The sequence below is a fragment of the Antechinus flavipes genome, chromosome 6 (assembly GCF_016432865.1).
Source record: "Antechinus flavipes isolate AdamAnt ecotype Samford, QLD, Australia chromosome 6, AdamAnt_v2, whole genome shotgun sequence".
In the NCBI taxonomy this organism is placed as follows: Eukaryota; Metazoa; Chordata; class Mammalia; order Dasyuromorphia; family Dasyuridae; genus Antechinus; species Antechinus flavipes.
Genome location: NC_067403.1, coordinates 169,023,166 through 169,049,292, shown reverse-complemented (window position 1 = coordinate 169,049,292; position 26,127 = coordinate 169,023,166). Strand labels below are relative to the sequence as shown.

Here is a 26,127-nt window from a genome sequence, read left to right as displayed (position 1 = left end):
AATGAATTATTCTTTCCATGAAGCAAGTTGGAAAGTCAACAAAGGTGAAAGGTTTTCCCCTTGAAGACTTTTTATAAATACACTGATGGATTTTTCTTCGTTTGAAGATATATTTATAGTTGGCTAATATTAATAATGGTTGTAGTTTCACTTGTAAAAAGACAGATATTACTATAGTTAATACAAGACTTTTAAGGAAATTACTCCCAGATTTTATATATTCACATTTGGCCATCAGTAAGGACAAAAGTATCTACCTTACAGATTGCATCTTAATATAGGGTTTGGCATATTTATCAGCATTTTTACCTCTCATCACCACCCACATTATGGAGATACAGTGAATTATCTAATATAATTCTTTTTTACTCTTTACTCTTCTTTCTTTTTTTCTTATGAGAAAAGGAAAGAGAGGGATGAAAGGAAAGAGGGGGGAAGAAGGAGGGAGAGAGGAAGGGAAGGAAGGAAGGAGATGTAGGAAAATAACTTAAATGAACGGTAGGGTTTTTTTTTTTTTTTTTTTGTCTGACCTAAATTTCCTGAGTTCAAATCTGGCTTCAGATACTTACTAGTTGTGACCCTAGGCAAGTCACCTAACTGTGTTTGCCCAAGTTCCTCATCTGAAAAATGAACTGGAGAAAAAAATGGGCAAACCACTCCAGTATCTTTGCCAAGAAAAGCTCAAATGGAGTTATGACTGAAAACAATTCAACAACAACAACACAATTAACATGCATTTTTCTGTTAATGTGAGGTCTCTTTGGTATGGAATCCCATAAGAGACTTCTATAGTGCTGAGCCATCTCATCTGCTCACAGTGTTCTCATTGAGCATGAGAGCAATAAGGGCAACACTAATCTACTTAAGTTCACTCTGAGTACAAATTTTAACTATTTAAAAAAAAATTTTGTTGTTGTCATTTTTCAGTCCTGTTTGACTTTTTATGACCCCACTTGGTATTTTCTTGGGAAAGATATTGGAGTATTTGCCATTTCATTTTCCAAGTGCTAATGAAAAAACAGGTTATTATTCTGTTCTGCCCTGACCACCAAGAATAAGCTATCTTAATGATCAACATGCTCTTCAGTCCATTGAAGGAATTCATTCCAGGTCTTGGTAACCACGAATATTGTTGTCTCCCACCAATATACCTGATGTGTATCATTAATGCAAAAGAACCTCTTCACTGGGATGCCTTTTAGGTTTTTGTTCTCCATCCTGTACATTGATTACATATTTGGCCATCTCTATTTACCCTGTATCACTGTATCCTATCAGGATCAAGGAAAAAGAATGCTAGGATGTGTACACCAATCTGACTCCACATCATCTAGATTCTCTGTCCCTATACCAGTAGTTCTCAAACTTTTGGATGAGTAATTTTACACTCTTTAAAATTAATAAGAACCTTCTCCCAAAGGGCAAAAAATAAAATCAAAATATTCTGAATGCATATTTAATTAAAATAATAAATAGATTACATGTTAACATAGATTATATATTTTTATGAAAAATATTTTTCAAACAAAAAGCTGAGAAAGATGAGATTTTTGAAAAAACATTTTTGTAAGTCTCTTTAATATCTGCATAGACTCTGTTGTTATATGCTAGTTTGGTTCAAGTAAGTGAAGAAAATTTGTCCTCCCAGAAATATATGGTTGGAAAAGAAAGGAGTATTTTCATGGGGAAATAATATTTTAGTGTTATTATGAAAATAGTTTTCACCTCATATGTTCCCTGAAAGAGTCTCAGGGCCCAGTTAGTCTTTGAATCAACCCTCTTATCATTTACCATGTGGTACGTAAAAACTTGAACTGGGACCTTCTTCCCAGGACCTCTAATCTAGGCAATCCAAACTAGTTTCCCACAAGTTAATCTCATTATCCACTGCTTTTTAGCTTTTCACCCATTGTTTCACAGGTCCCCAACTATATTACTAGAACTATCTACTATCCCAAGGTCAGTAATATAACCTGGATCTTTACATTAATTCTTGCCCCAAGGATCCCAAGTAGTGAATTGATACAGAATTATCTATCAAGAGATAGATACCTCTGAATGAGGCTAAAAGAGTTTTAAGGAAGAAACTAGAGATGGACAGAGAAGCTCACTCTATTTTTTGATATAAATAATGTCATTTTATAACATTGAAAAATAAATTTCAGTTCTTTGGAAATTCTGTCCTTTGTGTTCCTTTACCTAAAGGCAAGGCCAATCAAAAGACAAAGTCTGCCCTGTCTTTTATGTTAAAGGTCAATGACAGACTACAAATTAGGATGTCTCTGCCCCCTCTTCTAGACTACAGATCTCCCCCAGGGCATATGAGAGGTTGATTGTAGCTAATATGCTTTGGTATCATCATTGATTCCTTAGTCTCTCCCTCTCCCTGTCTCTCTCTCCCCCTCCTTCTCTCTCTCTCTCTCTCTCTCTCTCTCTCTCTCTCTCTCTCTCTCTCTTCCCCTCCTTCTCTCTCCCTTTCTCTCTCTCTTCCGCTCCTTCTCTCTCCCTTCTCTCTCTCTCCTCTCTCTCTCTCTCTCTCTCTCTCTCTTCTCTCTCTCTCTCTCTCTCTCTCTCTCTCTCTCTTCTCTCTCTCTCCTCTCTCTCTCTCTCTCTCTCCCCCTCCTTCTCTCCCCCTTTCTCTCTCTCTCTCTCTCTCTCTCTCTCTCTCTCTCTCTCTCTCTCTCTCTCTCTCTCTCTCACACACACACACATACACACACACACTCACACTCACACACACACACACATTCAAAACTCTTCACAGCCTCTGTTTTACAAAGTACTTCCTAACTTACCCCCTTCAACCTTTCAAGTCTCATACCTATTATATGCTCTGTGATTCAATAGCACCGACTTTTTTGCCTTGACATAAGACCTTCCATCTCCCAACTCTGGGTATTTTCACTTGGCTGTCCTTCATCATTGTAATTCTCTCATCATTTCTATTTCCTGGCCTCCCTGGATTCCTATAAGCTCCAGCTGAAATCCCACCATTTACAAAACCTTTCTTTGTGTGCCCAGTGTTTAGCACCATGCCTGGAATACAGTAGTTGTTTAATAAATGCTTGTTGATTGGTTGACTGAACACAAGTTAAGGGAAGCATTTATTCTGAAAAAGATCAGGGCCTTTGGTGGATTGTAAGGTCAATATTAAATCAATGGTATGGTATTACAGCGCAGAATACTAATGAAATCTCAGCCCTTACTAAGATGGACATGATTCCTTATAGGAAGAAGAAGGTGATTAGTCCTATTGCATTCTGCTTTTGCCAGACTTCCTCTAGAATGTTCAGATGGGTTCAGTTTTGGGCACCACAGTCTAAGGGTGATGACAAGCTGTGAGGTGTCAAGAGAATGGCAATCACTTTAGTAAAGGGCCTGTGTCCATGTTATATGAGGATTGAGTGAAACAAATGGGGCTGAAGAAAAGAAGATCCATGGTGGGCCCAGAAGATGCCTTCAAATATTTGAAGGAAGGTAGAGAGAGGAGAATATGAAGGGGGATTTAACTTGTTCCATTTGACCCCAGAAGGCAGACAAGGAGTGATGGGAGAAATTGTAAAAATCATCATTAAAATGATGACAAAGTGAAAATGACTCCTAGAAGTGGTAACCTACCACCCCCTGAAGTTTTTAAGCAATGGCAAAATGACCAATTGACAAATGCATTGTAATAGGTTGGATTAAATGGCTCTAAGATTCCTTCTAACTTAAATTCAGGTCTTTAGTAAACTTAATATCAATGTATATTTGCAGTCCTTAAAAATAGAACTGACTTTTAGATTGGTGCATACCTGTTCTATTGGATTGATGAACTTCATGAATAAATTGGTCCTGACAGCTGTGAAACATTTGTATTTATCCATAACTGCAGAACTTAAAACAGCAACAGTTCTTTGGATAGATTTTATTGATTTTAATATTATCTTCTTCTATGCCTTCATATTAGTGGGGGGGGGGAATCAACTTCACTAAAGTTACTCTTTCTTATTGAATTCTGAAGTGCTATGAATCAAAGCAGGCAAGAATATCTCTTTGATCAGGGTGCACAGGTCATGAGAAATTCCAAAAAAGAGAATGAGTTTTGGCCCCTGCTGATGTAACTGTGGCATTAAGAAATATCACTGTGCCTTTAGACCTTCTTAGGATTTTAAAAATAAGCAATAGTCTTCCCATTATTCTAGCTTCTGACTCACGATTTCATTCCCTGGCAACCAGGAACAACTCCCAAATCATCTGTGACTCCTACATGTTTGTCACCTGGGACAAAGATGTTCAAGGACAGTGCCATGACAACCATACCACCCACTCAAGCACTTGAGTTCATGAGAGAAAATGAAAACCCTGAAAAGAAGCAAAGAGATAAAGGCTTCCTATTCCTCGTTTCCAAGTAATTACCAAAATTACTTTAACACAGCACTTCTAGTGAATGAAGGAGGCGGGGGAAAATGCCCCCGAATAAATTTTTTAAAGCATGTAAAGAGGTGCAAAGATTTTATGCAAATACAGTTAAAAAAAAAAGATACCTTCCAAGCCACATTTCACTAGAAGGAAATTTGATGCAGATTCTCTCATTTTTCAAGCTAAGCAACTCAATAGTATACTTTACCTTTTGATTACTTAATTGATTTTAAGCAGACTTAAAACTCAGAGTTCAGAGCTCTGGTTCTGAGCACCACAAGTATAGACTTGAACCTGAAAGAGATCTTTGAGGACATCTAATGAAAATTTCTTATTTTATATGTGAAGGAACGGGGACAATAGGAGTTAAATGAGCTTCCTAAGGTCACAAAGTAGCATTGCCAAAATTCAAAGGCAGGTTTTACTTTGACCCCAATTTCAGTGCTCTTTCCACTAAATTGGTTCTTGGTTTGCCAGAGAAGTAATCCTTTCCTATATGACCCTTTAATATTTTCCCTATCCAGTTTTCTCTAATGATTTTTAAGGAAAAGAAGTTAAAAGGAGAAAATGACTTTATCCAGAGTGAAAATGGCAAAGACAGATGCTATTTACCTAACTCTCAAGTAAAAATCTCAAAAAGGCAGAAGGAAATTGAACTCTTCCCTAATGATGAAGTGAGTAAGTCTCTATGACTTAACCATGCCAGATTGTGTGTGTGTGTGTGTGTGTGTGTGTGTGTGTGTGTGTGTGTATGAGAGACACAAAGAGTTAGAGATTGTGTGTTGCTGTTGTTTTAATGAAGAGTGAGGAATCTTTTGGCTAGACAGGGGCAACATTATGCCCAAGGAAAACTTGCCAGCTGTGACATGAGTAGAATGTATTACTTTCGGCTGTCAAATGAATAAACTGTTTTAGGTTTCTTATTTAAATGAGTGAGACTGAAATAGATGTTCTTACCTTCCTTCCACAGTAAGATACTTTTTTTGAAATTACCTTCTATTATTATTTCCAAAATAACTTCCCTATTGAACAAAGTAATTTCTTTTTAAAAATAAAGGAAATTTTCTTATTAGTGAAAATATTTATCTTATATTTTTTGGTAACCTCTATCCTGTCTTTGGTTAATATTTCTTCTAATATTTCTTTTTTGTGTGAAAAGTATATGATCTAGTTCTCTTCTAATTTTTCTCAATGGGAAGCCCTGTGAAACCAGCATGAATATCCATTTTGAGCTCACTATGGTATCTGTTGTAAGATATTGGTCTAAACCTAATTTCTGTCAAAGTGAATTCAAGTTTTCCTAGAAATTCTTGTCAAATAAATCAGGGCTTTTTAAACTTTTTCTATTCAATATCTCTTTTCACTTCAGAAATTTTTACATGATCCTGGCTATATAAGTATATAAAATAGGTTTACAAATCAAATATTTACTGATTATAAATCATAATTTATTTGACCACATTTAGTTATGTCACCCCACAAAGGATCACAACCAATAATTTAAGAAGCTTTGAAATAGGTTACTTTTCCCCAAGTAATTCATACTCTCAGGTTTATCAAACATGGGATTTCTGAATTACTGATTCATCTTTATCTAATCTATTATACTAACCTATTCTTCTATTCTTACTTGGTAACACATAATTTTGATAGGAGATTTGGATTCAGGTCTTTTAATACCAAATCTATTTTATAGGCAGCTAGATGGCTCAGTGAGTAGAGCGTTGGGACTGAAATAAGCAAAACTTTTTCCAGTGGAAAAATAAATGTCAAATTACTTCAGTCTCTTTGCCAAGAAAACCCCCTGGACAATATGATCTACAGGGTCACAAAGAGTATTTCATGACTGAGCAATAAAAACAACTTTCTTGTATAAAATCTGAAAGTATTATTTCTTATTCTTTTTGACACATTGTCATTTTTTTTCTTGACATTCCAGGTTTGGTTCTTCCAAGAGAATTTGGAAAATATTTTATTTGGCTCCATAAAGCCTTCCCTGTGATAGTTTAATTTCTATATCACTAAATCTAATTTAGGAAGTATCATCATCTTAAAAATTATATTGGTATAGCCCTACTATGAACACTAATTAGCCTTCAAATTATTTATTTACCTTAAAGAATGTTTTGTAGTTGTTATTTATACAAATTTTCTCTCTCAATTGTTTAGGCAACCAGACATCTTGTATTTTTTAGAGACATCTTGAATGAGAGTTCCCTTTCTATTGTTTCCTCCTGGCTTTTGTTGCTGCTGTTATATCATCCTTGCTTAACTTACTCTTCCAATTCTGACTTATATTTGTATCCCCAGGATTTAACATGGTGCCTGACACATAACAGGCATTTAATTAATATTCCTTGACTGATATTTGCCTTTATTCAATAACCCAAGCACTTCACTTTTCCCCAATTTTTAGAGCCTTTTTCATAGCTAATTACACTTTGGATTGGCTGATAGTATAATTAAATCAGAAACATCTGATAAATCTATCAAGGAACAGAGTGTCTTATAATTAAATCAACTGAGGCTGAGGAGTATGGGACACCATCTCATATGGAAATGCAACAACATTTCTGTGGGTTTGTTTTGAATGAATAAATTTGAAAAATATTTTTAAGTGCTTACTATGTACCTGAGGACTTGAGTACAAAAAGAGAACAAAAGGAGACAATCCTTACTCATATTCTAATTTGGGGACACGAAATATGCTGAAGAAGCTTGGCTATAGAGTGAATGGAAAGCAGGAGGAGAGATGAAGTTTGTTAATAAGTGTGCACCAGCAAGTCAGATGACTAGGAGACTAGAAGGCCAGGCAAAAATTCAAATAATAAGGCCTGAAGGTCAATTATCTCATTTGAAAGGTAACTGATAATTCAGATTATCAAAAGAACCACATTGAAAACAAATATTTTATGGATCCCATAAATCACACTCCAACATTGGGAATTAGGCAGTGAGGGATCATGACCCCAATGGTGGTTCTTTCAATTTAACTAGACTCCTACTGTACTGATTTCAGTTTCTTTTCTTTTCATAGTCATATCTCTTACAGGGATTTTGTATTTAAGCATAAGTAAATAGGGTAAAGTATCTTCTTTACATATATTTATGACTTTAATTTCTTTCTCTTCTCTTGTTAATAATGCTGGTATTTGTAAAACAATGTCAAATAACAATTGAAAAAAAGACACATCCAAACTTTATTTATTGGGAAAGCTTTCCCCACTCTATAATGTTTGAGTTTAGCTTGTTAGTCCTAGTTTTTTCCAAATTTTTGAAAAGATTCTTCAATGTCTTTGTAAGGATTTGCATAGAAAAAAAGCATCGTAGTTTTTCAAAGGCTTTTTGGCATCTATTGATAAAATCATGTGGTTAAGGATTTTTTTTAATACAATTAATTTTTTTCTTAATCCACACCTGGTGTAAATCCAATTTTATAAGAATGAATCCTTTTTTGACATTGCTATAGTTTATGTCAATATTCCACTTATAATTCTGAATCAATCTTCATTAATATTATTGGTTTATGGCTCTCTTTCTTTGCATTTTGTCTTTCCACGTATATTAGGATTATATTTGTTTCAAAAAACATTTGGCAGAGGGTGTTTTCTTTAAATTTTGGGGAATCATTTGTGTACTATAAGTATCATTTTTTAAAAGTTTTATACAATTTATTTGAAAATCCATCAAAATTAGGGGGTGTGATCTTTGGTAGTTTGTAGATAGCTTGAATTCTTTTTTTTTTCCTAAATTGGATTAAGAATTTTACTATATGTTCTGTTTATTTTATATTTTTGTTGACATTCTTCCATTTCTTTTAAATTCTCAGGACTGGGGAAAGAGTATAAATGCCTAGGTCTAAGAATTATTATCGTCTGTTGTGATTTCTCCTTGTCTATTTTTTATAATCTGATCTTTTAAATCAAGTTAGTTTTTCCATTTTTTGCTCTTTTCAAAGAATTAATTTTTAGTATTTTATTTGCTGTCATTACTATGGTTCAAGGATATATTTATAATTTTCAAATTTTCTTCTTTTGTAATTATTTTTACCTTATTTGTTTAATTTAAAATATTATATTCAATTCATTATTTATCTTAAATCTTTTCCCTTTCTTGCTCCTTCCTTCTTCTGGCTCTCACTAAAATCCCTCCTGATAACATATCTTCCCTGGCCACCCTTTCAAGTACTGATTGTATTTTGACTCATTCTCCCTATCTCCCTAACACCACAAGTTCCACCCAATCATTGGTTGAAGTGGGAAAGTTGGAGTAATCTTTCTTCCCCTTGCCACTTCCAGGTCTCTCTCTATAAACATCACTCAACCTCTTCTCCTTGAGGTTTACTTAGTCTATATCGACTAGCAAATTAAAATTCTGGTAGCTATTACCTAGTGACCTGTAGGATTCTCCCTTTCTTTCTACAATAACATTAATGCCTAAATAATCTTTCTCATTTCCTCAATTCTTCCTCTCATATTAGATACTTCAACATATACAATGATACTTGCTCAGAGGCATTGTCCTCTAAGTTTCTTAACTTATTCACTTTTCATGAACTATTCCTCCACTCTCCCTCAGTTATACTTAGAGATGGTCATGATCTTGATTTTACCGTCTTCCACAAATGCACCAATTCCATGTTCGTGAATTTTGAAATTCTCTTATCTGATTACAATCTACTGCCATTCCACTTCGTTCTCTGCTTTGCAGCTCCAAGGATGCCCTTCATCCTCATGGTGACCTCCAAAACCTCAGTTTTCCAATTCTTCCCCAGACTATCACTGATAACTCTGTTCTCCCTTCCTTATCTTGGCTACTTGGTGAACCAGTTCCATTCTACACTGTATTTTTCTTTGAAATCCCTTGCCCACTTACTCAATTGTTGATGTAGCCCTGCTAAGTTTCAGTTATCCGATGGATAACTTCTTCTCCCTTCACCTTACACATGTACAACTGAACAAAACTTGAAAAAATTATGGAACTGTGCTGAACGGATACATTACAAATTTATGTTACAGGACTTTAATTGGGCCCTAATTAATGCTAGATAATTCTTATACAATTCACTGTTTGACTACCTACATTCACTATAAGGGTTTTTCCAAACCTTTCCATCTTTCCTCAAACTTCCCATAGCTGTCTCTCTCCCCAGCCTCTCAGCTTAGAACCTTGCCTTATTTTAATGAACAGATAATGGTCATTTGTCATTAGCCCCATCTTTTCTCCCTCCTTAATATCTCAGTTTTCTTTTGCTACTATCTCGTCCCTCACTCTTCTCTCATATAATGAGATAGTTCTTTTCCTTTCCAAAGAAAATATATACAAATGATCCTCTTCCATACTTTTCCTTTAAGAATTTGTGCCCTTTGTCATTCCCCTCTTATTTTATCTTCAATCTTTCCTTATGTAGTGGCTACTTCCCTACTGTCTACAAACATATCTATGTCTTCTTTAAATTGAAAAAATCCTCACTTGTTCCATCCATCTCTACTACTAACTATCCCATTTCTCTCCTCCTTTTTATATCTAAACTCCTTGAGAAGGTCATTAATAACAGATGCTTCCACTTCCTTTTCTTTCACTCTCTTCTTAAATTTATATAGTCTAGATTCTGATTGCATTATTTAACCAAAACTAATCTTTTCTACATTACCAGTGAACTTTGAGCTGCAAAATTTTATAGTTTTTTCTGAGTCCTCATCCTTTTAACTTCTCTGTAAATTTTATAGATTCAGTCACCATCTTCTTTTTGATATTCTCTCTTCCTATTTTCAGTGACTCTGCTTCATCTTGGTTCTCTTCCTGCCTATCTGACCACTCATCTCAGTGTCTTCTAATCCTTGGCCCTCTTTTCTTCTCTCTCTATATGAGAAGAAAGAGAAATGGAAAAAGAAAAAATTATCCTTAGGTCAAAATCCTTCTGGTAAACAAGCTAGTAAAAACCAGGGTAGTGAATTAGGGAATGGAATAAGGCACCATTTCCATTTTTTCCTCTGGAAAACAGTGGCATATTAGACTTGAAATGAAAGCTAAAGCCATCAGGAAAATAGCGAATAAGTTACTGAGATAGAAAACTATGCTTCTGAGAAGTAAAGAGAAGAAATGAGTCTTTCTCCAGCAGCCTCTCACCCCATAACATGTACAAACAGACCCCTCAAGCTATGGTTTGATTGACAGTTTGCTTTGCTGATCAATGCCATCTAGTGGTTATCAATGGGGCTTCTTGTGAAGATGAGTGTGTGTATGTATGTGTATATGTGTGTGTGTACACACACACACACACACACACACACACACACACATTTAAAAGATTTTTTCTTTTATTTTTCCAGGATTGTTTCAGTAATACTTACTGGGAGTCTGGTATGTGGGGATAGCGGGGGGGAATATAGTTTTTCTTCTGATGATTTTAAGATTCTAGTCTAATTTAGTTTACATTTTCCTGTTTTTTCTTAAATTTAATTTAATTTTTAATTTTATAATTTTCATATATATATATTTATGGAAATACCTTTTTATTTCAAGCTCAATGAAGTTTTACAATATAGCATCTTTAAAATATTATTTAGTTTTTCATTTTATGTTTATTTTCATCTCCATAAGCACTTTTTCTATCAAAATCAATCTATTGCACTGATATGACAAATATACCAGTAAACTATTCAATATTATCAAATAAGATAGTAAGTCTAATTGAGAATATGTGTATATGTCATTCATACTGAATTGATTTCTTTTAAGTAGTTACATGCCAATTGCTGGTATAGGAATGTGATCTTGAATTGCTATAATTACATACTATCATCTTTGGTTAAGCACACAATATTTTTATTTAATTTTTTAAATATTTTATTCATTTGAGTTAGACAAGTATTGAAAATATAAACTTTCCACATATAAAGAACAAAAAAGAAAAACAATACATGAAGCCACAAATTTAGTATGTACAGCTTATTTTTAGTAAGCATATAATAAATTCAACACAGCTTCAAAGTTGTTTTGCTTGTCTATATATCCCTTTGAACTTTCTTTTGTTGTCATTTGTAAATAAAAAATACATTAATAAATTCCTTTTCTGTCTCCTTTTTATTTTAGGGGAGGGGCATGATTATCCCTAAGTCTGCTTCCCCCCACACAATTTTTATCTTTTAAGAATGCTCTATTAAAATAAACAGTCAAGTAAGATAAATCCACACACTGGTCCAGTTGTAAAATATGCGTTTCATCATGTTTCTGTCAAGAGTTTCTTCATCATTAGTCATCTGAAATCCTGAGCTCTTGAATCTTTCAGAGGGGTTTTCTTTGTATTGTATCTTGTATATTGTAGTTGTAGAATTATCACTGTGTGATATATAATCATCGAATAAATTATTTTCTCAGGATTTTCTCATTCCATTTTATATTTTAAAATGCTATTTTTGCATAGATGGGTCCTTGACCTCTCTTTTCTCTTTTAGATATGAGACTAGAAATGTTATCTTTGAATTAAAATCACAATTAAGGGACTTTTGGGATATGATTCAAAATTGCTTTCCAGAATGGCTGAACTAGTTTGTAGCTTCACTAAGAGTGAAATGTGTCTCTTCTTCAATGGCCCTACCACTATTGTCATTTTTCTTTTTTGAGGGGTGGAGTGGAGGTTTGCATGTTTAGCAAGTTGATGAGTAGAACTTCAGAGTTATTTTAACTTGCATTTCTCTTAGTATTAGTGATTTAGAGCTCTGTCTGACAGCAGAATTTCTACCCTCTTCCAGCTCCTCTGGGCTTTTATTTTAACTCTGAGTATTTTTTACAAATGGGCTTCTGGTAAATAATTACTAAAGTCTTTTTGTTTTCTAATATATTCTGCATGCCTTCTATTTCATGGATGATTTTTTAAAAATTCACATTCACAATTATGATTCTCAATTTTGTATTTCCCTCCTTCATATCCCCTTTCACTTTGTTAACTCTCCTAGCAAAAAGAAGGTAGATAAAATGGAAGGTGGCCATCAGTAGTAAAACATAATTGAAGCAAACTGTTTCTACTTTTTGCCCATATTTCCTTTCCCTCATGCAAACCCTAATTACTTGTCCTTGCCCTTTCTTTGCTTGTAATCTACCCTACATAACTCTACCTCTGAAACTGAAGTTTGTTTTACTTGTGACTATTCCCTTATGAATCTAAATCAACAAGTTTCATTCTACTCCTATACCCACTTCTCTGAGGATGAAGAAAAGGTGTTCTTGAGGAAAGCTGCCACTTTAATAAGCAAAGAGAGAACCTCAGCTAAGAAATTATGATGTAAACTACAGTCAGAAATAGAAACCTCTAGGTGAATGAGACTAAGGCTAATTTTTCCGTGTCAGAAATGGACATCTTATTTGTGGACAAGGGAGAGACCATATTCCCTCTGTCAGTAATTGAAGCCACACCCTTAGATGAAGTGAAGGCCAGCTTTAAAGTCAGACAGAGAAACATCATCAGGGCTAAGTCCAAGGATAGGGATATTCCATGAGAAGATCATTATAGGAATCTTCTCATAAAGAAAAGCAAATTGTCCTGCAGAACAATTATGAGAAACTTAACTCATTTGTGTAAGAAACACTATAGGATTAGTTTGCTGAGGAAAGAGAAATACGTTGATGGAAAATTTTAGTGAGTAGTTTTGAGATTTGTATTAAACCTAAGGCCATAACATCTGACATTTCATGGCAATTAACAGTTTAAAAAGTCAATTTAGTAATAGTGAGAGTCCATGGGAAATATTTGCTATAATTATTCACTTAGAGTGCAGTATAAAGGAAAAAATACAGATGAGTTAGTGACTCAGGTAGCCACCAGTTTAGAGACACTGATTCACAGAAGAGCTATAACACCTGAAAATATGGTCAGATTTCAGTGAGTGATTAGAAAAATGAGCTCTATGCAGGAGGGCAAGTAACTGTCATAAATGATTTTTATCATGTTTTACTTCATTGATGAATATGATATATATGATACAATTACCAAGATTTGGTACTGGGAAGCTTTAATCTCAATCAATTTGAAAACAACTCTTCATATACAGTCTATAGAAGTCAAACGAGGCTGATATGCTGAACATGGGTTCAAAAGCAAAAGTCTACAAGAATTATCTGTTGTTAAAATTTTGGATAATATAGCCATCTAAATGTTAGATTCACTTGCCAAGAAAAGGCAGCCTTGATCCTGTTGAAGCTGAAGGCTGCTGAATCTGCCCTGGAAATGGAGATAGGAAATATGGTTACTTCAAATGTTGAATGTAATGTGAAGGTAATTAAAACTGCATCATCAAGTACTTATGAGGCCACATCATTTGGACTCAGAGGAAATTATTAGGAATATCATGGTAGGTATATTTTTGTTTGGCTTAGACTAATTTCTTCTAAGATTCCTTCCAATTCTCATGTGTCAGTTTTGCAAATTCCATCTCTACAAATGTGCAGTCTGGGCCTTCCAGACTTGGCAGATTTCCCAAGAACATACATATCACCAAATCCTGCTCTGTTTACCATATGCATTGCCAAATGAGGACTAGCAAATAAGTATCTTTATTGAATATCCTTCCTACTTCATGACTAAATAAACCTCATTTGTTAACTGTGGGATGACATTTTCATTTCATTCCCATACCAAATCTAAACTACTAGGGAACTGATCAGAGTCAGGATTATCCCTAACATGACTCCAGGACTTTAGATATAGTATGGATTCACACCCCTTTGCTGAAGAGGGAATTAGCAACTAAAATCTCTCCAGTAAGCTGGAGGCCCCACTAAGTCTCATCATCTCCCCACCCACTGAGCCATGCAGAACCCTGGGCATTTTCATCTGTCCTGATACTATACCCTGAAGACCCCTGGGTCTTTCCATCTGCTCCAACATAGAACCTTCCAAAATATAATGTCTCCCCCAATTAGAATGTAAGCTTACCCAAGCAAACTGTACGTAATAAAGATTAAGTTTCATAGGGATTTTTTTCTATTCTACTTTCAATATGGAAATATTCATTCTTTTCTTGATGTTCATTAAATTCAGAAAAAAAGTGTAATCTTGAGAACAGAGAATGTTTCATAGTGTCTGATGTCACACAGAAAGTGATTAATAAATATTTTTAATTTAGTAGGTTATGTCATTTAAATAATAAGCTCTGAAAGATAGAAATAAAGTATGTTAGCAAGGAATTTGATGATAGGAAGAATAAATGAGTTGGCTATGTGCACGAGAGAGGAATGGCAGGCAGATACCTAGATCTTTCCACTGATATCTTTTCAAAATTTAGAAAAAGTGAGGAAATATGGACTATGGATAGCACTTCTGTGAATTTTAGGGATTAGCATGAAATGTCTAAGATAGGCTCAGATATAAACTATTGTTTGGAACTCCCAAATTAATGGATATATTTCTATATTAATTCATCCAGTAAATGTAAAAATACTGAATTTCAGTAGCTGCAGAACAAAGACAGAGAGCAATAAAACTGACAAAAAAAGGAGGTGAAAAGACGTATACAAAGACTCAGAAAATAAAGTTATTTATGTCACAAATTAGTCTACCTCTGGCTCCATTCATTAAATATCCACCAAAGTGGAAAAGCAATTTCATAAATTAATAGATTTTTCGCTGTGCCAAAAATGGAGTCTATTCAAGCTTTCAAGTCATTCAACAATAATTAAAATGCAAATAAAAAATAAAGTAAACACTAACTTAAAAGTAAACCCATCTTTAATTGACATTTCAAGGAGCAACTCTGTTTCCATAAAATTGCTTCATAGTTGACTTTGAATTTAGTTATTCACTAAGTGAATGTAAATTATGGGAAATGTTTCAAATTGTTTTCAAATTACAGCTGTTGTAGGGAATTCGGTTACTTTATAACTGTATGTTACCTTTTCATTTGTTACAAAATTCTATACTTTCCTTTAAGATCCTAAAATGATTTGGGCCATTTTTTCTTTAAACCATAAAATTAAAGCCTATATTTTATATTCTTTATTAGATAAAACTGGACAAAAGGACATACATGAGGGGATGGAGGGAAGGGAAGGTGGGGGAATCAATTCCTACATTAAAAAACAAAGAACTTTTTCTGTTACAGTTAAGTACAGATTAGTATGAATAAGGACATCCCTGAAGTAGTGACATTTATTTGAATTTGCACTATACTAAATAATAATTATGTAAAGATGATCTTTGGTGCTAGTCCAATGGAAATACACAGTGAAAATTCAAATCAATATATTATTTCAGGGAATTCATACTAATTAGGACCCAGCTGTAATTACAACATGTATTTTAATTCGTACTATTTGAAATTACAATTATGTAAAATATTGTAATTGCTTCTGGCCTAATGAAAACACACAGTGCAAATTTGAATAATAGTATCACTTCAGGGGATCCTTTATTCACACTAATTGAGACATAGCTGCAATTTTGAGAACTATGATCAATGTCAAATTTCAACATAGCTTTAATATATAGTCACTATTATTCAATTCAACAGAAACTTTACAGATGTTGCTTAAACATTGACACATATTCCTGATATCTATTAAACTTTGTATGTTTCAAACAATCTAAAACTACTTTTGTTAAAAGGAATAGGTTCAAGGCAGAATTAAACAAGTGTAGAGAGTAATTCAGTTTGTGTGCATATGTGTGTTAATTTCTAAAAAGGTGAATATGGTAGATACTTCACTGACATATATGTGTGTGTGTGTGTGTGTGTGTGTGTGTGTGTGTTTCCCTAAAAAATCTTACTGTCCCAAAGGTAAACTTTTTATATATACACACAAGTCTATATTTTTATGCATGTAAATTTTTATTTTGGTTAAAAATATTTTTCCCTCCTATTTTAATAGTAAAGGTGTCCCTCCCAATTATTACCTATGGTAAGAAAATTGGTTTCTGTGCTTATTTGTATTGTTTTGTTAAAGAGATCTTTCTTTGCTTTCTATTAAATTAATCTAAGCCCAAAGCATTCTTAGAAAACAAACTGATGTTTTGTTTTGGTTTTTTAAGCTTAGATACATGTAAACTGAAGTCTCTGAAAGTATATAAAATCCTTATCAAGAAATATACTAATAAATCTCTTGTATATCCTACGTATACATTTATGCTTAATACTTGTTTAGTTTTTATTAGAAACAAATCATGTCAGCATTTCTTTATAGCCTTTTTTTTTTATATCAAGTGATTTCTTTTTCATCACCAAACTCCTAAAACTTTCTGACTTAGCTGCTATTTGCCTCCAATGACTTTCATGAACTTAAACACAATATGAATATCCAAAAAGTTCTCCCCACACCTTAAACTGCTAAAAAATCTTTTCACAAATGCAATCTCAAAAATTGCCAAGTTTCACTTCTGAACAGGATATTTAATTACTATATGATAGAGATCTTGAAAATAAGAAAAAATGATAGGAAATTTATATTTTGCAGGAGGATAAAATCCTTTCTGTACAATCCTCTATTTGTACAACCATGAACTTTTAAGGACCTGAGTCTCAACACTGAATACTGCTACCAGGAAGTAAAATCAGCTATTCTCATGCTGAAAAGACTCCTCTAATCACTGTAACTGAAAAATACAGGAGGAACATGACTCAAAACACAAAGTAAAAGAAATCCATTTTCCAACTGGATCCAACATTTTCCAATTTTTTCCATTTTATCTTTTTCTTCTTTTCTATCATGAGTTTAAAAAATTATGTTTTACATAGTTGTACATATATAACCTATTTAAAATTCTTGTCTTTTTAGCGAAGGTGAACAGGAAGCAGGGAGGAAGGAAACTTGGAACTCACATTAAAAAAAAATTAAGGGGCAGCTAAGGTGCCACAGGGAATAGAGCACCAGCCCTGAAGTCAGGAGGAGCTGAATTCAAATCTGTCCTCAGACATCTAACACTTCCTAGCTGTGTGATCCTGGATAAGTCACTTAACCCCAATTGCCTCAGCAAAAAAATTAAAATGTAAAAAAAATACATGGTTTTGAATCCATCCTCAGACATTTATTGCTAGTTGTATGAACTTGGACATGTCACTTAACCTGTTTTTTTTTTTTTTTTCATTTTCTACAACTGTCAAGTGGGAATAATAATAACACCTACCTTCCAAGGCTGTTAGAGAATCAAGTGAGACAATATTTGTAAAGTGCTTTGTAAATCTTGGAGTGCTGTGTAAATACTAGTTATTATAATAATCATTTCTTATAATAATAATAGTAATAATAATAATAAAGGAAGAAATTCAGGATTGAGGAAGCTCCTAATAAAGGGAGAAATCCCCAACTTGGGAAAAAGAGCCCCTGGCAGACTATCTTAAGGAATTACCATAAAATATATTGTTTAAAATTTTTGCTTCCATGGGATTCATATGCTCCTGCCTCCACTAGTATACAGACTATAGGCATGGGGAATGGAGCAGAAGCATTGTCAGTGTTTCAGAAGAGACAGTTTAATGAAGGGGTCTTCAACTTGCAAGAAAAAACTATCTTATTACAAAAGACACATTCTTTCACTTTTTCTCTTCTTGTTGTTGAATTTTCTGTAATAGATGTTGTAATTTATTACTTAATGTGGTGCAGGAGAATAGTTCCTAAGATAACTCCAATTCTTTCTAAGAATCTGATTTCTAAAAACAACCCACCAAATGTCCTAAAAAAAATACATACTTCAACATTTCATTGTTGAATTGTCAACATATTTGATACATATGTACCAAGTAGGAAAAAACTAATAGCATGCTAGAATTTAGTCAATCAATTGAGCATTTATTAAGCACCTACTATATCCCAGGAACTATGTTCTGCTCTAGGGATTCAAAGAAGATAAGAAGTTTACATACCAGTTTACATACCACTGAGACTACACTACAGATCCAAAGAGATGTGTGAGATATTTATAAGTAAATGCAAAGTGATTTTAGGAGGATGAGAGTAAGCCCTGGCAAGAGGTGGTATCGGGAAAGGCCTCCTGAAGGAAAAGGACCCAAGATACCAAAAAATGTTTGCAGCATATCTTCTTGTAGTGGCAAAGAACTGAAAATTGAGTGGATACCCATCCACTGGGAAATGGCTCATATAATGGAATATTATTGTTCTATAAGAAATAATGAGCAAACTAATTTCAGAAAAGCCTGGAAAGACTTAAATGAATTGATGTTAAGTTCATCATTTAACAATCATTTAACTGAAGTTAAGTGAAGTTAAGTGAAGTAAACAGAACCAAGAGAACATCATACATAGCAACAAGATTATGTGATGATCAACAGTGACAGACTTGGTTTCTTCTCAGCAATATAGTAATCCAACACAATTCCAATAGACTTGAGATAGGAAATAACATTCACATCCAGAAAGAAAACTATAGAGACTGAATGTGGATCAAAACATAGGATTTTCACCTTTGTTGTTGTTGCTGTTGTTAGTTGTTTGCTTTTGTTTTCTTTTTCATGTTTTTTTTTTTCCTTTTGATCTGATTTTTCTTGCATAACATGACAAATATGGAAATATATTTTTTTAAAATTGCATATATATAACCTATATATCAGATTGTTTTCTGTCTTGATGTGGAAGTCAGTGAGTGAGTGAGAAAAATTTGGAATAAGTCTTGCAAAAATGAATGTTGAAAACTATATTTACATGTATTTGCATAAATAAAATACTATTAAAAAAAAGAATTGCCTCTTGAAAGAGATGTATCTTGAGATAAAGATATGAGAAAGAGAGTATTCAAGATACAGGGAACTGACTGTAGAAATACAGAAAATGGAATTTCATCTATGGGACAACAAAAATTAGTATTTGCTTTTACTGGAAATAGATTGTATGAGGGAGAGGAATGTATAATAAAACTGTACAGCTGTATTTATACCAGAAATGAAGTGTTGATTCCATATTAAGGAAATTATAAACATAAGAAAACATATTAATGATTAATAATCACATAATTATATAAATAAATCCAGAAAAATCTGGGCAAAATACAATATTTGTTTATTCTATGAACATTAAACAGCACACAAATAAATGGGTCTTTCCTTAATGTGGTAAGAGCATCTAACTAAAGCACTTTAGTGACTTGGCAAGGTTAGAAGTCTTACCAATATAATCACAGGCAAAGCAAGAATGCTCACTGTCACCACTAACAAAGCAATATATGGAATACATATAGACCTGTGGTTTTCAAACCTTGTAGTTTAATGAATGAATACCTACTTCTAAGTGCTAAAATTTACCCACTACTAATTCCATTTACTATACCATGTCTTTGTGAGACTGGATTTTTCAGCACTTGCTTTGATATAAAGCAAGTAATTCAAAAAAGTCAATGTGGAACAAACAGTAAATAAAGATGGTGGTTTCTAATATGATTATGAGGTTTGTGAAATTATGCAGCACCCAACAGGAACATATATCTCATTAGTATGTAATTGTGTTTATTTTAAAATGAAATGAAAATATTATTTTTCTTTGAATTTATATGTATTATTATTTTAATAGCTACTAAATTGTTAGAATATAACTACTTATTAAGCTGTTTGGATCTAACTACTTAATAAACAGAACTGTTAGGTATTTCTTTTGGCTTAGAGATCCCATGAAAAAAATACCAAAGGCACTGTGGACTGAGACATTTTGGAAACCTCTAATATAGGCAAAATGGAAGCAATATTATTACTTTTGCAGACAACATGATGATTTATTTAAAGAAATTTTGAGATAGTTGAAAAGTTAATAACCTTAATAGAAGATAAAATATAATATAAAATATATAAATATCTTTATAATATAATAATATATTAGAATATATAAATATTCTAAATATATAAATATGATACATATATTTATATATATAAATAAAACATATATAAAAAGATATATAAAAATAAACACATATCCTCAACCTTTCTGTATGTTATCAACAAAACTCTTAAAGAAGAGCCAGAAAAAGAAATGTCATTCAAAAATTAAATGAATGAATAAAAAGCATTCATTAAAACTTAATACATGCCAAATATGAAAGATACAAATAGAAAAAAGTAAGGCACTCCCTGTTTGCAAGAAATTCATATTCTAATTGCCAGAGAACACATCAAAGAAAGTTAAGCTGATAGAAAGATATAAATCCTAATGGTTCAGAAGCAAAGGATATGATAAGGCTTGGGATCTTTATGTTACATAAATGGTAGAGATGATAATCTGAGGGATCTGTAGAAATAGCCTGGAAGTCTTAAGAGGCAGTGGAAGTTGGCAAATGTTAAGTGTTTCCTCAATCTAAACAAAAAGAATGAGGTTGATAACTTCCATTTTGCTCAAGTCAAATGTGCCATTGAAAAACCCATACAAGTTTTAGATGCCCCAAATGAATAAGGGGGCAAAGGAAGAAGACAAGGGAGGAGGGCATCTTCAAAGTTGGATCTGTAGTAACAAGGAAAGTAAAAACTATAGTAAGCCTCTAGGTGTTTCTGTCCTGTCTTCCCATCCAAACATTAGATGGTAGTAAATGCAGGGTATTGAGTCTGTTTTTTTTTGTTTGTTTGTTTGTTTCTGGTGTATTTATATTTTTTTTATTATTCTGGCGTATGTGGAATAGCAAAATAAAACAGATCAGATTATGACTTTGTGAGTTTCAGGGGGTCAGATAGTCATTAAAACTACAAAGCAAGTAAGCTAGTAGCCCTCAGAGGTTGGGTTCACACCACTAGGGAATCCACTAGGATTCCCACTACCACTAGGTAAATTAGGTTAATATTTACTTGTTTTTTGTTTTGTTTTGTTTTTTTCCCTTGTAGTAATGTTGTCTTTGGGATGCGTCTGGTCTAGGAGGCTAGGGTTCAAGTCTTGCCTCCATTAATGCAATCATTTGGTTATCTAAGTGCATAAAAATATCCATGTGTAGCCCTTCAGATTTGGTGGATGTCTTAAGGTCCTGGGAGACATTACATTCTTCTCTGCTAACCAGACACTTTTCTGAATAGAAAATAGCAGTATTCTTGCTTAATATTTTTCTGTGATATTAAACTAGTGAATGACATATAAATATTTTTTGTTTTAAAACTGAAATAAAACTACTAAAGGATATACCTAAATCAGTTCCAACCATTACATCATATCTTGTAAATACTTAAACTAGGAAAGGATAAAGCAGAAAAAGAGAATAGATCAATATCACTAATGAATATTAATTCAGAAATTTTAAATGTATTTAATTTTAACAAAGAGTACAGTAGATATATTTTGTATGCACTGTATAAGAGGGGATGATGTTAGATAAAAGTCAAATTGCATCAAAACTGTCTAAAGACAAAAAATCGTTGCTTAGAGGTAAGCATATAATACACGAATAAAATATAACTTCTCAGCTACTTCAAGGAACTCTAATATAAATCTGTGAAACAATTCCTTTCCTCAATATCATTTGAAAATATTCCAGGTCTATCCCAGCTTCCAGAGTTAAATAACAATAATAAACATAATGAACAAAATACATCAAACCTTCAGCTAAAGGGGATAACATTGTTAAGGATGTCCTTACTAAACTTTGGAATATAATTGTGATAGCAAACCTAGAAAAAGAATCACTCACTTTTAAACCTTAAATTAGAAAGCTTCACAATGGCAATTAGATGCAGATGTTTTCTTTTAATAATTAAAACTTTTATCAATGCTTTTAAAAAAATCACTATTACTTCCCAGTAGAACCATTTATCCACTCACACCACCTTGCATTATTAAAAAGATGTATATTTACACAAAGTAGCATCATGACTGACAGTGGATCTCACTGGCTGCTACTCAAAGAGGAGGCAGGTATTTTTACTACTAATCCTTTTGACCCAAGACTGTCCATAGCACTGCCCCATTATATCACAGTGGGAATTATTGTTTTGATTTTGAATCCTTTCAAGTAATCCTAAAAAAGATATCAAAATGATATTTTTCCCAGGGTAGATAGCCCCCTTTTCACTTTATATAGTCCAAGGCTATATACTTGGAAACTGAGGTACCTATTTCCCATTTATATATCCTATACTTAAAAAAATTTAAATAATTTTTCAAAAGAATAATTCCTTAATATCAACAACTATTTTCAGACATCACTAGAAAAAGAATGGGGAAGAAACTACCTAAAAGAGAACCAGAGTTTGTTTTTATTTATTCTCCCCTCCAAAATAAAGAGCTATTTATTGCTCAAGTTTTGGGCTCACCCAACATTCAAAAAAAGTTGAGGGAAAAATTCTGAACTAGAAACTGATAATCAACTATGCTATACTAAGATGTATTCCTATCAAAGAAACATGTTATAAAGATTTTTGAAAGATATAAAGTATATGTTTCTTTAAAAAGAACTGAAAAGCACAAATATCTTCACATTTTAGGCTTAAAAACGATTTTGCTTAAAGGTTTAAAGGTAATTAATGAGTTTGCTAGTTATCAAAATATGCATACTATCCTAGCATTAGAGTTGAAAGATATCTTAAAGATCATTAATTCCAAGTCCCTTCATTTTACAAATGAGTGAATAACTCAGGTTAAATGACCTGCCCAAGAAGATTCAGGTAGGTAGTAATTGTGTAAGATAAGATTCAAATCCAGACCTTTCTCTGATGATGGCTTTTCTATGTCTTATTTATATGAATATTACAGTTCATTCAATGATCCAGAATAAAGTAACTCAGTATATTTTGCCTTCATTAATTTACTTTTTTCTACTTGTGAAGTTTGACTTATTCTAATGAATGCAGTCAAATTCTTGCAACTTGGGAGAAATTCATTTTTTCAGTACCTATCATTTAAATTTAAAATTAAAGCTTAGCAAAGATACCTACCTCTGTATAGAAAGTCTTTGGACATGTCAAAGGGTATATGCTTGACTGATGATCTCTTATATACCACATGAATCCTTCCTTTCTCTTCTTCCTTCTGCTTACCTTTCTCCAAAGGTTCAATGAAATATTCATCATCATCTGTCCTTATCATTCCAGCCTGGAGAAAGGAAATGGAAGTGAAGAACACAATGTATACATAACTTAAAGCAAAACCTATTCTGACTTTTTTGTTGTAGCTCATTTTGTATTTCAAAATGGGAAAGGGCAAGTCTTTGAAAATAGCTCACACTTGTAGAGTGCTTTAAAATTTTCAAAGTGCTTTACAAGTATCTTTTCATTTGATCCTCATAACAACCCTATGAGGTAGGTACTATTATTATCTACCAAAGAGGAAACTGAGGCAATATAGCATTTGAATTGGGGTGTTCCTGACTCCAGGTCCAGCTAAGAATTAATTAGGTAACTCAATTCTTCTTTGGTTTCCAATTTTTAAAATTTCAATGATTATTTTATCTCTTGGAAATTTTTATATGTCCCTTGGAGATAATATAGTAGTTAAAAAAAGAACTGAGTATCATGTCCAGCTATGCCTCTGACTCTGCCCTCTGGAGCTCAACTACCAAGAACAGAATTGAGGTTATCAATTAGTTTCTCCAGATATGTTATGGGGAGTATGGGAAGGAGGATACTAGAGTGAGGAAATAGCACCTGCAAATGAAGAAGAGAAAGCCAGTGAGTCAGGAATGATGCTTTTCCTGAAATTTTCTTCAGTGACAAAAGGTAGTTGGGATAGTAAGATTCTAAAAGTTTTTAGACATATGTAAATAATTATTTAAGTATTGGTACTACAAATGTAACATCTTGGGGAAATTTATGAGTTTCCCCTTGCCTGTTCCACCGTCATCTTCCTGGAGTTCCCAGAGTGCAGTGTCAAAGAGGAAGCTCCTTACTAAGTCTCTTTCCATTGAGCTGCATGTCTCTTCTTCCATTCATTTATGCTTTTTCCTGAAGAAGACCCAAACAGGAAGAAGTTCTCTCCATGCAGTCATGTTATGGTTGCTTAGTAGTCAAACTGGAAAGAGCCCTAGCTATCACATAGTCAAACTCCCCCGATGTTAAAGGTACAGAAGCTGAACTACAAAGAAACAAATGATTTGTTCAGAAACACACAGAGACAGATAAAGGATTAGAATCATATTTTCTGACTTCTATGTATAAATCTGACTTTCTGCAAATAACAAGACTATGGTTTGGTTGAATAATAAGTTTACCCACTGATAGTAGTACGAAAAGCAGTTGCTTCAATTGTATATATCAAGGTTAGCCAGAGTTTTTTGAAGAAACAATAAAGAATTAGTTTTTGTGACTTCAACCTCTTCCCTCTTTATCTTAAAAATGAATTATTATTCTAAGGCTTTTTCTTCAACCAACTCTCTCTCTCTCTCTCCCCCGCCTCAGCAATCTTATCTACACCAAATGTTTCAACTATAACTTACATGCATATGATTCTCAAATCCATATCTCCCCTGGTTCCTCACCAAAATCCAACACTATGGTTCCAACCATCAGTTATTTGTCCCTATTTGTTTATACCACCAGCACCTAAAAATCATTACTGGCAAAACTGAAGTAATTAATCTTGTCTTTAAGTTTACCTCTGTTTCTAACTTTCATTCTATTGATGATATCATTAATTTCTTTGTAACTGTTTCATAGTTCTTTGTTCTAAATACTTGCTGTTTCAAAGATTTTGATTTATTTCAGCAGTCTTTTATATCTATCCTTTTCCTCTCATACACCATAATTTCTTTTGTCTCAACTATTATAATGATATCCTCAAGGGCTTACCTAATTCTCTATCTAATTTATCCCGTATGCTTAAATAATCTCCCTTTTGGTGTGATCATGTTACTAGTCTATTGGAATACTTTCAAGGATTTCCTCTGCCTGATGAACATTAAATACCATTTTTTGATCTTCCATGGACCCAAATGTCTTATCACATAGTACTTTCTCATCTTTCAAGTATTCAACATTCTAAACAATTTGAACTTAATTCCCTTCCTTGTTCTTATCCTATTCTCTTTAGTCTTTGCTCAACTTTTCCTCATCATATACAATATAGGTTTTCTTCCCACACCCACACATTCAATTACTTTCTGGGACCTAAAGTTTTCCCTAACTTCTCTTCACCAATGACCAAGTCAAAATGATTACTCTCTCCACACATTTCATAATATTTTGCCTATACTTAATTCCCTCTCCCTTGAATCATAGTTAATTATGATCACCTTAAAAAGGAAAGAGGAAAATCAAATTGTTAGTCTTTAAAAATGAAAAGGGAGAAATTTCCACTAATGAAGAGGAAATTAGAGCAAGAATTAGGAGTTACTTTGCCCAACTTTATGTCAATAAATTTTATTAACTTAAATGAAATGGATGAATACCTTCAAAAATATAAATTGCCCAGATTAACAGAGGAAGAAGTAAATTAGTTAAATAGTCCCATTTTAGAATTTAGCTATTAATCAATTCCCTAAAAAAAAATCTCCAAGACCTGATGGATTTACATGTGAATTTTACCAAACATTTAAAGAACAATTAACTCCAATGCTATATAAACTATTTGAAAAAAAAATAGGGAATGAAGGAGTCCTACCAAATTCTTTTTATGACACAGACACAATACTGATACCTAAACCAGGTAGGACAAAAACAGAGAAAGAAAATTATAGACCAATCTCCCTAATAAACATCAGTGCAAAAATATTAAATAAAATCTTAGCAAAAATATTATAGAAAATCATCTCCAGGATAATATACCATGACCAAGTAGGATTTATACCAGGAATGCAGGGCTGGTTCAAGTAGGAAAACTATTAGCATA

The 26,127-nt window shown here is 33.1% G+C and overlaps 1 protein-coding gene across 1 annotated transcript in view; it reads right to left on the bottom strand.

Moving 5' to 3' along the window:
- The window catches only part of ADAMTS3 (ADAM metallopeptidase with thrombospondin type 1 motif 3), a 280,288-nt gene that overhangs the window by 141,908 nt on the left and 112,253 nt on the right, over nt 1–26,127 (bottom strand). Inside the window, exon 4 of the mRNA XM_051967378.1 lies at nt 23,241–23,397. Coding sequence (XP_051823338.1) covers nt 23,241–23,397 — 157 coding nt within the window. The remainder of the gene's footprint in view (nt 1–23,240; nt 23,398–26,127) is intronic.